We start from the raw sequence: 13,802 nt of genomic DNA, 5'->3' as shown, positions 1-13,802 counted from the left end.
ATTGGGGCATACCGCCAAAGCTGTCAGGTGATCAGCATGTGGGGGACTTTTTTTGGAGCCAAGGTGCTTCTTGCCCACAGCAAGTCAGCGTGACATCCACGTAGAAGTACAAAAACTGTACATACGTATGTTCAACTACTGATACTGACATATCGATACTTCTGTGACCAGTTCTCCTTGCACTAAAATGGATGATCAAACCAAAATATTGATGGTTTGGGTACTGGAGTCATGTGAGGTCATGTTTGTCTGTTGAAATGACCGACTGTAAACATGAGAATTGTGCTATGGTACACTTCTTCAAATTTACCCGACACAAACAATTTACACCAAGTACACCAATTTACACCAAGTATCCGTATCGGACCGACACCAGCAAGTCGGTCACCCAGTTTGGTGGTCACCCACAACAAGAAAAGGTTTGAATACAGAGTTGCTAAGCTGGTCACTGACACTGATCCCTTGTGCTACATCTTCTTATTGTTATTCCCTAGACCAGGTGCAGTTAAGGTGTGTTAAGAAGTGATGATGCCATCTACTGTACGGTCATTAACTTGGGCCATGTATTTACTTTGCTAAAGAGGGATTCATTTCAGCTGCTAGCACGGCTAATATCAGAATATAACTTTTGCAGTAGCTTGGCTCAGTGGCCTGATTTAGAGGGGTTAGCTTGTGTCGCTATCTGTCTTTGAGCAGGAATAGTCTTCCTTGCATCCCCTCAAACGTGCGTAAATAGACACATGAGTGGGAATAATTAGCTGGATTTTACTAAGAGAGCATCAAAAGTCAGGAGTCAGGATTAGAGCGAATCTCCCCTGAACAGGGCTCAACCGGCACGTCCCATGTGGGCCCGTGAGGCTGCAGGGGGACCGCTTAGCCGCCCACCCCCACCCCCCTCGTTGGACCGCAGTTTAGGAAGATCCAACAAACTGGCAGGGAGCAAGCATGCGGCCCCTCTGATAACAAGCCCAAAGTGTCCAGCAGGACCTGTCAAAGCCTGCAAATGAGCCTACAAATGAGCCTGAGAAGATCCGCACTAATCCATCATCAGGGCCCAAAACAACCCAAATAAAAGCCCAAAAGAAGCACTGGTGATTTTTGTGGAGCATCTCTGGTCCTCGTGTTGGGCTGTGGAGTTTATGAAAAGTCATATTTTCACGTATTGGTGATGTTTGTGAAGAACCTTCAGAAGTTCATGTTGAGTATTACTCAACCATGTAGACAAGTGTGCAGGTGGCAGCTTCTTCATTGCGCTTTTATGTCCATTCTGGGGTGGATGTCACATTGGGGGTCATAAACACATTGTCAAAATGTGAAAAATGACTAAATTGCTAAAAAAATAAAGAGCAGCACATATGTAATGTGACAGGATGTGGAAAAGGAAAAGCTATGAATATGTTCTCTTGCCATTCTATGTTTAGAAGGAGGGGGCATTCCTGTTAAACTCCTTTGACCAGAATAATGAAGACCAACCAGCGCATGAATGGCTTTGGCACGAACAGAGAAATGCAAAGGTAGTGTGAGTGCGCAGGTTGGAGTCCCGCCACGTGGAGGAATGATGGGCGTCTTTGTGCCATTAAGTCCTGCTATGCGTGTCCTGCTCTGTCAGCTCGCCAGCACGACAAGGTTTCTTTGACGTCTTCTGTCTACTGCTCACTTCTTAGGAGGATTGTGGACTATTATTTATTCATGTCGTTGTCTTCGGCAGCAGCGACACTGTGCAGTGACTCAAAGATGATAATCATCCTCCATCACAGTGGCTTTGTCCTGAAGGCTACATTTACACGCTTGCTTTTCACTACAAAACACAACACAGCTGTCATTTTCACCCTGTTTTCCACACAAACACAACTCAACCTTTGGAAAATGTGTTTTTTTCCCCCCCTACGCCTCATGTTACAGTTTCTATCTTCTATCCAAACATTGGAAAAACACTGAGAACTTGTTCCTGCATCGGTACCTCACCCATTTACACGTGCGGGCCCACCACAAACAGATTTGGCGCTACCTGTTGTTCACCGTCACTCATAAACACATTACAACAGGACTATCTGTGAATAGACCTTGTGGTTCCAACTCTGTAGAGTAGATGGCATCCAAACTCTGCTTCCCAACACTCATCATGTGCACAGTGAAGAAAAAGATGTAGCAGGAGGGTCCGTGTGGCCAACTTAGTCGTGTTGTTGACATATTTAGCGACTATTCACACCCGTCGACATTCTGGTTTTCAAAAGAAGCAACTTTTTTTCTGGAAAACGGATATCTCACATAAGGTAGTTTTTTTGGTGATGCAAAGAATGCTAAGACTGCTAGAACAGGAAAGGATGCTAATATTGCTAAGGCAGCTAAGGATGCTAGAGCAGCAAGGGATGCTAACATTGCTAATAATGCTAGAACAGCAAGGGATGCTAATGTCGCAATGATAGCTAATGTAGTATAGTACAACAGCTAAAAATTGTGAACATTGTGAAGGCTTCTAACAATGTTTGAACGGCAAGATATGCTAACATTGCAAACATGGCTAACAGCTAAGGATGATAATATTGCTAAGTCAACCAAGCATACTTGAACAGCAAATGATGCAAAAAAGAAGTTGTTTTTTGGTGATACAAAGAATGCTAAGACTGCTAGAACAAGAAAGGATGCTAATTTGCTAAGACAGCTAAGGATGATAAAGCAGTAAGGGATGCTAACATTGCTAATAATGCTAGAACAGCAAGGGATGCTAATGCTGCAATGACAGCTAATATAGTATACACAACAGCTAAAAATTGTGAACATTGTGAAGGCATCTAACAATGCTTGAATGGTAAAATATGCTAACATTGCAAACATGGCTAACAGCTAAGTCAACCAAGCATGCTTGAACAGCAAATGATGCTAAAATACCTGCAAAAACATCAAGGTGTGCTAACATTTCTCAGAAGGCTAGAACAACAATTGATGTTAGCATTGCTCAGAATGCTAGAGTAGCAATGGATGCTAACATTGCTCAGAATGCTAGAACAGCGATGAATGCTAACATTGTTCAGAATGATAGAACAGCAATGGATGCTAACATTGCTCAGAATGCTAGAGCAGCAATGGATGCTAATATTGTTAAGATACAGTAGCTAACATAATATAACAGTTAAGAATGCTAATATTGTTTAGACATCTAAAGACAGAAAATGATGCTAACATTGCTGAAACAGCTTACACAGAATGACAGAACAGCAAGGCATGATAACATTTCTACGGTAGCTGTTGCTAATATTGCTGAGACAGCAAAGGATACTAGAACTATTACTGTATGTATACGCCTACCATTCAGTAAAAAAATTAAAATACAATCAGGCTTCGCTACACATCTTAAAATTGACTGTGCCAGCTAGTCACCAACTGAAGTGGGTGCTGGAAACTAAGTTTGAGCATTATTTTCTTCAGCAAACCGGCTAACCTAGCACGGTGCTGCTGTTAAAATGCGAGTGTAATGTTAGCACTTTAGCTCGTTGAGGTAGTTGGACCAGTTCAGCTACAGGTGTATTTAAAAGTACTGAAAAATAGTACAGTATTGGACCTTGAAGTAGTTGATGAAGCTGAAAGATGCAAACACTTTCATGCTCCAAAACCTTTTAAATGTCCCTAAGTTGTCTCGGGTGCAGTTGTGATGGATAGAGCAGACGTTTCAAACCGCGCGTGTGTAGACTGGCCAGCAGCGTGTTAGTTAGTCACAGGAGATGCTGAAAATAGTCCTCACATGCCTGCAGGACAGCGTCCACAAAGAGAGGTGAGGACACTTTTCATCCTTGAACAATGGCGGCCCGAGGGAGGCTTGAATGGGGGGCAGTGTTTAATGACGCCGCACCTCATCAGCGCTAACCATTCTCTCTCACAAGCTAACCACTAGGAAGTTGCTGCCATGCACCACCGTGTTGTTATAATGCAATGAATTTAGCGTTACGTATTCCTGGGCCTGAATACTGCCACCTGGTGGGCTGGAGAAATAACATTCTGGTTGTTTGTCACAAATAAACAGATGGCGTCCTTCAGATGGATAGAAGGGCACGTCGTACCCCCACTTGGGAGGACGACAGTGGACGGGATGGATGGCGGTGACAAGAGGCCAGGTTGCCATGTTGATGGAGAGGACACAATAGCCAGCCCCAATCTAGCCTTGCCTCTTTCATCTTGCTAGCATCAGCATATTCTGATGCACCCAAGAATCCATGCTAAGAATGCTAAAGCAGCCATGTTTGGCTATGTTAGCTAAAGATGCCTGAGGTAGCCAAGGCAGCCAAGAATGCTAACAATGCTATGGCAGACATTTTTGTAAGGTTGCTAAGGCAGCCATGTTTGGCTGAGAAAGGCTCAGGATGCCAAAGATGCTAAGGCAGCCATGTTTGGCTGACACAGCTAAGGATGCTAACACAGATGCAGCTAACAGTATTGTGTCCATTAAGAGGACTAATGAGCAGTGGTGGTGCTGGTGTTCTGGCTTTGCGCTGAGCATCCAGTCCTAATTAGCTCAGCGTCTCCTTAAGAGCGTAGTCGTGGTGAGTCACGGCCGCCAGCTTTTAAAGCGGTGATAACGTTTTTGCGGGTCAGTCGTAAATGTGTACTAATGCTCTTTTATTACACACAAATATCATTTCCATTTCCTGGGTAATCACCAGGCCTGTCTATGAAAGAACAATTGGTGTCTGCGTTGCTTTCTATTATTGATTACTAGCAGGTAAGAAGTGCCGTTATTGTTTTTCAATGTTAGATCATAAAAGCTCTGAGAGTCCCATCCTTCCTTTCTTGCTTCCTTTGTGCTTTTCTGTGCTGTTGGCAGGGTGTTGCACTGTTGGCAGCAAAACTATACTTTCAGTGATGGAAAGTCAATGCAGAGTGTCTGGGTAATTGCTAATTGGCCGCACCTGATGCTAGAGCAGCTCAGGATGCTAATCTTGATAAGAACGCTAATAATAATAAGTCCGCGAATGATGCTTAGATTGCTAACATAGCTATAGATGGTAAGAGCGCTAAAGTTGCAATGTGGTGAATAATGCTAAAGCAGCTAAGGATGCTAATATTGGTGGAAATGCTAAGTCAGCTAATGATATTAACGTTGCTTCCATAGCTATAGCTACTAAGAGTACTAATGTTGCAAATGCGGCAAATAATGCTACAGCAGCTAAGAATGCTAATATTGGTAAGAACGCTAATAATTCAGTTCAGCAAATGATGCTAAGATTGCTAACATAGCTATAGCTGCTAAAAGTACTAAAGGTGTAAGTGACACAATTCTTGCATATGCAAGTGGTTGTGTATCATATTTGTGGAAATGCTAAGTCAGCTAATGATGCTAAGATTGCTAACATAGCTATACCTGCTAAGAGTACTGATGTTGCAAATGCGGCAAATAATGCTACAGCAGCTGAGAATGCTAATATTGGTAAGAACGCTAATAATTCAATTCAGCTAATGATGCTAAGATTGCTAACATAGCTATAGCTGCTAAAAGTACTAAAGGTGTAAGTGACACACTTCTTGCATATGCAAGTGGTTGTGTATCATATTGGTGGAAATTCTAAGTCAGCTAATGATACTAACATTACTGCCATAGCTATAGCTGCTAAGAGTGCTAATGTTGCAAATGCGGCAAATAATGCTACAGTAGCTAAGAATGCTAATATTGGTAAGAACGCTAATAATTCAATTCAGCTAATGATGCTAAGATTGCTAACATAGCTATAGCTGCTAAAAGTACTAAAGTTGTATGTGACACAATTCTTGCATATGCAAGCGGGTTTGTATCATAATGCTAAGTCAGCTAATGATGTTAAGATTGCTAACATAGCTATAGCTGCTAAGAGTACTAATGTTGCCAATAATGCTAAAGCAGCTAAGAATGCTAATATTAGTGAGACAGCTAATAATGTTAAGTCAGCTAATGATGCTTAGATTGCTAACATAGCTATTACTGCTAAAAGTACTAAAGTTGTAAGTGACAAAAAAATGCAAGCGGTTGTGTATTATTTAGTTAGTCATGTATTTACTACTTAAGTTTTGAAGCCTCAACAGATCAATGAGATCAATGATTAAGATTCAGAGAGGAGTCGGTCACAAGCTTTAGCTTCGAGAGAATTCAAACCCTGTGGATGAATGTTGACTCTCCTTAATCAATTTTCTTTTTCCCTCTCATCCAATATGTAATTGTCTCTTGAAATGATATTTACTATTTACTGATGGAATTTATACTCCTCAGAGCTCTCAGATAAACACCGTCTTAAGCGTGAATTGCCGTGAATATCCGCGTTAACGATTCTGTCTCTTTGTGGCGCATGGCTTTGACTGGAACGTCTGCTTGAAATGTACCATTTTATATCGGTCTGCACGTGACATGTGTGTACTAATGATATTGTTTTCTTCACCCACCTCACATTCCGTCGATATGAAGGATGTCTGAAGGTTAACAGTGTTAAAAGTTAGTATTAGCGGCTAACACCCACTCGTCCAATCTTAAACTGCAAGGAAAAAGAAATGATGTCATAATCAATTTTACCCTTCAGATGCCAAGGCAGTCCTGATTCCCAAGGCAACTAAAAATGCTAAGGACAGCCAAGGATGCTGATTAGGACCAAGGCTGTTAAGACTGCAAATGTTGCTAGTGCAACAAAGGAAGCTAGAACAGGAAAGGATGCTAACATTGCTTTGACAACTTAGATGCTTTAACAGCAATTGATGCTAACATGCTAAGACAGCAAATGATGCTAACATTGCAAATACTGCTCAGAAATGACAACTGCCAATGATTGTTAACACAGCCAGTACACTCCAACAGCTAAGGATGCTAACACTAGAACAATAAAAGGTGCTAACATTGCTAAGACAGCTATGATACGAGAATAGGTAAGCATGCTAATATTTCAAAGATAGCTCGCCAGCATGAGAAAACTAATAAAGAATGCTAGAACAACTAAATATGCTAACATTGCTAAGACATTACTAAGAACAGCAGCAAATGCTGACATTGGTAAGCCAGCTAAGGATGCTAACACTAGAACAATAAAAGGTGCTAACATTGCTAAGACAGCTAAGATACTAGAATAGGTAAGCATGCTAATAGTGCAAAGATAGCTCGCCAGCATTAGAAAACTAGTAAAGAATGCTAGAACAACTAAATATGCTAACATTGCTAAGACATTACTAAAAACAGCAGCAAATGCTGACATTAGTAAGCCAGCTAAGGATGCTAACACTAGAACAATAAAAGGTGCTAACATTTCTAAGACAGCTAAGATACGAGAATAGGTAAGCATGCTAATATTTCAAAGATAGCTCGCCAGCATTAGAAAACTAGTAAAGAATGCTAGAACAACTAAATATGCTAACATTGCTAAGACATTACTAATAACAGCAGCAAATGCTAACATTGGTAAGCCAGCTAAGGATGCTAATATTGCTAAGACAGTTAAAAATGCTAAACCAGCAACATATGCTAATGATCTTAAGACACCAAAAGATGCTAGAACAGCTAAAGATGGTAGTATTGTTAAGAAAGCTAAGGATGCTAACATTGCTAGGGACGGGGATGTTTTGTAGCGATATAGTTGATAAAGACAATGGAATGAATGTACAGTACATACAGTACATGAATGTACTGTAGGTTTCCACAGGCATCACTGTAGCATTTTCAGATGTTTAATTATGTCTGTGTTTTTGTCTTTTTATTTTGATGTTGATTTTTTTTCAACTTAAAGAAAAACATCACTGACTGAGTGATGTTAGACTGAAGATCCTCTGCTGCTGCTTTCTAATGAGACCTGTAATTAGTCATTCTGCAGGGAGGGAAAGTTGCGGCAAGCGCGGGGGTGTATCATGAGCAATCAGCAGCTAACATGTTGTATGCGTCCTAATGAGGCCGCTAATGTGTTCATTCAGAAGACCTTAACGCTGGTCTGTCGCTGTGCCGTTTGCTTGCTGAAGCTGTCAGGCAGCTAAATGCTCCACTTGATGCTGAGCGAAGGTCTCGTTGCTGGGATGGCGGGAGAGCCTATCTACTCTGGCAACTCTTCTGCCTTTTTTTTCCCCCCAAGCTGCTGTGCCAGTGAGATCCAAATAGCGTTAGGACAACACAGACAGTAAAAGCTTTCTTTCCAGAACTACCTTGGACTTCTTCTGAATTTTTTATGGCTTCCAGCAGAAGCTCAACTGTTCATGCCCACAACTTCATACAACAAATGCGAGCAAGTGTTGTAATTTCTTTGAAAGGGACCAGGCTCAGAGACGAGGATCAACTGTGCTAGCAAAGACACAATCCCATCCAATTGACAAACAAATCTGGTTTTGCCCTGTGGTCGTCCGTCAACAGATGAGACTCATCAAGGTCAGTCTAGCGTTGACGTGTGTCTGGAAAGTTTTCCCCTCTGAGTCCGGCGCACTTGCCCGGCAGGCTCTGCAGCTCCATCGTCACAGCCACCTTGATGTGAGCCATGTATTCAAAACGAGTCTGCTTGATGATCCCTTTAAGTATAGGAAACAGGAGCAGGATGGAAGTCTGGTGAGTCGGGAAGTTGCCCCAGCATAGCCATGTTCTTCTCTGCCAGGAACTGTCAGGTGCTCAGGACATTGTAAGCCACAAGTTGTCCTGCCACAACTCTCTCAGAAGCCAGCAAATTCCACAGTACGTCTTTGTAGATGTGCCGTATGGATGAACGCCATCAACATCAACGGCCGTGGTTAGCATGTGATCTGATAGCAGTGATTGGGACCAGAGAAAGCGAGCTTCAAGACAGTTGTGTCAGGTTTTTGCCTTTCGAGTGACGTTTGTCACTTTTGAAAGCGACATCAGACAAGACGAGTCTCTTCTTGGCTCTTTTGTTCTTCTCATCCGGGGTGAGAAGCCAGAGACAAAGATGGATGTGTTGATGTTTGCTTATGAAGTGTCAAGTCTTGCATGTGCGTGTGTGTGTGTGATGTTGGGGTGTGTGTTTCATCCCCCCCATGTGTTGTCTCTGCTTGTGGTCCACAGGTCCACCACTGATCTGTTCCTCCGCCTCCTCCTCCTCCCCCGTCGAGCAGCTCCCATACCCTCCCCCTTCCATTGCGGCCAATCAGAACCAGGGGGGGTTGCTAGGTAACAGTGTGGCTCAGCCAGCCCGGGACTCTGACTCTGAGGATGAGTTCGGCCCCAATTCATTCTTAGTTAAAGCTGGCTCGGGGAACCTGTACGCTCCCGCCGCTGCAGCTGCTGACGGTGAGTGGTTTCTCCACAGCTACTGTTGCTTTCTGGGGGCCTGGCCTTCCCAGACTTGTTGTGTTGCAGGTTGTGCAGATGGCTGTGGGCAAGAACATGCCCTTCTGTTGCTTTTTCTTTTACTGTCAGAGCGCCGCCAGAGACTAGAAACTCTTGAGTCGATACGCAGCCTCAGGAAATGCTGCAAAGTCTCTGAAGCGGGTCTGCAAAGTTCACAGCTTCCTTCCAAGACATGGAAGATTTTTATCCAGTGGCACTTTTTTTTATATACTCGGCGTGTGCAACGATGGCAGGGAACTGGCCGTGTTTGCATGAACGTGTGTGTTTAGTCAGACGGGACGGTTAAATACCTCGGCGGATGCATTGAAGATGACGTGAAGTGTTAACCCGGTGGAAGACTTGACTTTAATTAACAAGTCAAACGGAGCCTCTCGAGTGAGATTAGCTTTGAAAGCTTTCCCGTTTCATTAAATCGCGTCAGCTCCTCGCAGACGTTTTAACACCCGTGCTGTCCACATGCCAAAGGCCTGGAACATGCACGCATTGTTGGGGGAAAAATGTTGAAGTATTACGTAATATTTAATGTAAAGCCAGATGATGTGGCTCGGCCATCTGGTCAGGATGCCTCCCCTTCTGGGTCTGTCCGAGACCCAGGCTAGTTGAAAGACTCTGAACTGACCTGGCAATGGTTCAGGGTCTGCCAGGATGAGCTGGAGAGATAGAAAGTAGATGGGGAGAGGAAAGTGTGGGCATCCCTGCTTAGGCTGCTGCCCCCGCAACCCACCTGGGATAAACCAAAGTAGATAGAAATGTAGGCAGCATAATCTCATCACTTTCAGCATAAGTGGGTAATAATGACTAAATAGGTGGTAATACAGGTAAAGTGTGCAGAATACTTGTACTACTGTCAAAAAGCCCACATTTGTTTGACTTTAAGCTTCACTGATTATGTTTTCTTACGCAAGAATTCTTGCAGTCCTTGAACACACCGTAGCTTTAACTCATAAATAACCCATAACTTCTTTCTACTTTATTGACATTTAGATGGACGTGTAGTTTGTGTACACCTGGAAGGAAGAAGGACTGGAAGAAATTAGGATTTTATTGATGAATCCTAATGACTGAGTTTAGAGGGGGGGGAGCCACCTGCTGTGGCCCAGCAAGGTGCACTGTATTCAGGCAGCTCCGAGCAGCCTGTGTGATGCTCAGGGTAAGTTAGGACAGGCCGTTAACGTCACAGGTAGGCGAAAAAAGGAGCTCTTGATTTGGAGCTATTTTTAATGCTATTGGACTCATTGGTATGACATCATAATTTCCTTTTATTGGTCCGATAACTATCTATAGTTTGTTTGGCTACATTAGCATTACATTCAACAGTCAATCTGACTCAAAAGTTGGCCTCAATATTTGATGGTAAGACATTACTGGAATTACAGCAGTGTAGCCTGTTAGCCTCTAGTGCTAACCTGATGTAAGGCGTTACTGGTTCTGATGCTGAATCTAATCTAATAATTCCAACACTCGCTTTGACTCCAAATTGGATGAGAATGTCAACGTCAAGCTAGCAGGACAGTTTGATGGGGAAACTAGAAATAAAATCAAAGTGGTACCGTGTATAACCAGCAGAGGTGCTCTTGCCATTGAAAGAATATGTGACATCAGCTATGTCACAACTCCTCCAGGGAGATTTATTTGACTCACTAAAACACTGGTGTGGAAACAGGAGCGCAGAACATTTGTAGAAAGATTCCTCCATCCCATTCCTCAATTAGTTGATGGTGAATTTTCCTTAAATACGGTCAAATGTTTATTTCTTATGTTCTGGGAGTTGTGGTGGCTCACGGACCCACTTGGCCCTGATGCGAGTGGACTGTGGCATAAAGTTTGAGGTCTTTGGAGCCGTGCACCATCTTTCTATGATCACTTGCTGTTAGTTGGTGTTTGAGTGCGTTTTGTGTGGATCTAATTCTTCAGTCAGAGCATTACCTCATGTACTATTTACAGAGCAAATGTTTCTCTATCTAATCTCTAAATGTTTGTTGTGGTTTCAAAAAGCAAAACAACCCAAAAAATCAATGTAGCTTTTGTGTTATAATCCATCATCACTTTGGACTTTGAATGACAAAGTTGTGATTGAATACAGCCCATCATCAGTCAAAATACATACGTACATATTTAAGCAAATTGTATGTATTTGTGGGCTAAATTAAGCATTTTCAAGCATATCGTGGCTAAATGAGTGGAATACAAATGTAAGGCATTCAGAAGACACATCCTAAGTGATGATATGTAGTACTGTACACTGGTCAGTAGGTATCAGTAGTGACTGTGAGACACACAAGCACCAGACTTGATAAGACTTGAATAATCTCTAACACGGGCCATAAAACTCAATTCTAAACCCCTGATCCATACAACCGCAATACATTTATAGAAACACACGCAAGCATGGATCTTATTTATGTCTTCTATGTCTTATTTTCTCTCATTGGGTAAAAGCGACATTTCTAAAGGGTTCTATTATTGTTAAAAATTGTATTTAGGAGGGTACTAAACATGTTTTCCATGCTCTGATATGTCTTATTTTGTCTTATTATGTTTACTATATTGGGTAATGGTCGTGTAAAAGTGACTGTGGGGTGTTATTGCTTGTCTAGAGGGTTCTAATAATGTTAAAAATTTTGTTCAGAGAGTAGTAAACAGTGGTTCCCATGTCTTCTTTTGTTTTATTATGTTTACTACATTGGATAATAGGCTTGTGAAAGTGCCTACGGAGTGTTGTTTTATGTCTAGAGGGTTATAATAATGTTACAAATTGTATTTCGGATATAGTAAACAGGTTTCCCATGCTCGGATATGTCTTATATTGTCTTATTATGTTTACTATATTTGGTAATTGGCTTGTAAAAGTCACTATGGGGTGTTGTTTCATCTCTAGAGCGTTCTAGTAATATTACAAAGCATATTCACAAGGTAGTAAACAAAGGTAGGTTTTGATGCACTGACTATAGTAGAATATTCTATTTATAAATAAGGAATCCTATGTCACAGAAATTCAATGATGACGGTCGATCTGGAGATAATGACGCGTGATAAACAAGGGATTACTGTGCTGGCTTGTTAGGTTCTGCTTTTCTATCATACCAGTTACACCTGTGATGTTTGGACCTGGAAATTGTACTTTCCAGCTTGGAGTTTGCCATATGGGCAGTTTTGTCACAACTTTCAGTGTTGTCCTAATTTCCCTCAGCATTGGTTGAACTTCCACGCAGTTGTCCTTATTTTCACTCCACATAAAAGTACCACATGGTGCTGCTTTAACTCACCAATCACATCAAATTCCAAAGTGGTCCTGGGACAAAAAGCCCCAGAATGAGTTCTTATTAATCTCCTCAAGAGGTGCCACGGTGCTCAGCTCAGCGTGACGAGGCGGCGCTGGAGGGCTCGGGGGCGGCGCTGGCCTCCGCGCTCTTTTCCACGGCAGATTGCTTCCCTAACAATGGCGGCGCTTTGCATAGGTGAAGCATTTAGCTCAGCCTGGGGCTGTCAGGATGGAGTGAGGAGAACTTCTTCATTTCTACCGTTAGTTCCACTTAATAACACGTCAGCCTCCTAGCGCGCTCTGCTAAACGTGCTTCCCTTCACCAGTGCAAACAGGAGTTGACGGGAGGAAGGGCTTCCAGTCACGAAGGGATCAGAGAGGCAACCTCCCATTGTTTTTCTTTCTTTCAAAGCAACTCATTAAGCAGGCAACGTTGGTGCATTGCAGCACAAACACCTAATGAACAGCGTTTGCGTCTGTATCGTTACGCAATCAAGCCCTAAATTGATTTATCTACAATTCTTTAATCCGCTAATGGAAGGTGACGCGTCTTTTCTCCTATTTGCTTTATTTAGGCTTTGTCTTTCTTGGCTGCAGTGAAGACTTCATGAGAAAAGAATACATGAGGTAGAGTGTTTTTTCAGAAATTAATGAATGAATAATGTCTGTCTGGTGTATTATTAGTCAAAAAGTGTAAATAAAGGTGATATGTACTAGAGTATTGTGGGTACTAGGCGGCAGTAATAACACAAAACATTGACATCCAGTCCACCATGGCATATTCCATATCATGGAGTGAAAAGAGGTTCTCCCATCATGTGTGGAAGTGGTAACTTTTTGTCTTCTTAAGTGGAGAAGAAATACATCCGAGACGAGTGGGTCAGCTCGTTTTTTTTGTGTCACTACACGATCCGTACCGGGAAATGCGATTGGTTTTCCACGTGTGCAGAACGCGTCTTCATCAAGTCAGCCTATTTTTTGGCAGTCACAGTGGTTCCCACTGGCGTACCCCTTTATCCATCGGACTCAGTGTCATGTACTCTTTACTCCTCCATTCATCCATTTTCTATGTTGGAGCCTATCCCAGCTGATTTCGGGTGAGAGGTGGGGAACACCCTGGACTGGTCGCCCCCTACTCCTGCACACTTAAAACATCAAGCACACAATCAAACATCTTTACTAATGACACGGGATGACACGGCGGCATGCCTCAGGCGGGTGGGTGGTTTTCTCCCACCCTGAACCTGTTGTCTCCCG

The 13,802-nt window shown here is 42.6% G+C and overlaps 1 protein-coding gene across 5 annotated transcripts in view; it reads left to right on the top strand.

The window, feature by feature from the left end:
• tenm4 (teneurin transmembrane protein 4) overlaps positions 1-13,802 on the top strand; it is a 163,719-nt gene that overhangs the window by 42,514 nt on the left and 107,403 nt on the right. For 3 of the 5 annotated variants that reach the window (XM_078792698.1, XM_078792697.1, XM_058080913.2), the window contains exon 4: positions 8,999-9,223. The exons of the other annotated variants lie outside the window; for them this stretch is intronic. In XM_078792698.1, the coding sequence (XP_078648824.1) occupies positions 8,999-9,223 (225 nt within the window). The remainder of the gene's footprint in view (positions 1-8,998; positions 9,224-13,802) is intronic. 5 annotated transcript variants of the gene reach the window in all.

Source organism: Doryrhamphus excisus, linkage group LG8, assembly GCF_037039965.1.
Source record: "Doryrhamphus excisus strain RoL-2023G ecotype Guam linkage group LG8, RoL_Dexc_Guam_v1.1, whole genome shotgun sequence".
NCBI lineage: Eukaryota > Metazoa > Chordata > Actinopteri > Syngnathiformes > Syngnathidae > Doryrhamphus > Doryrhamphus excisus.
This window is presented reverse-complemented; position numbering and strand designations above follow the sequence as displayed.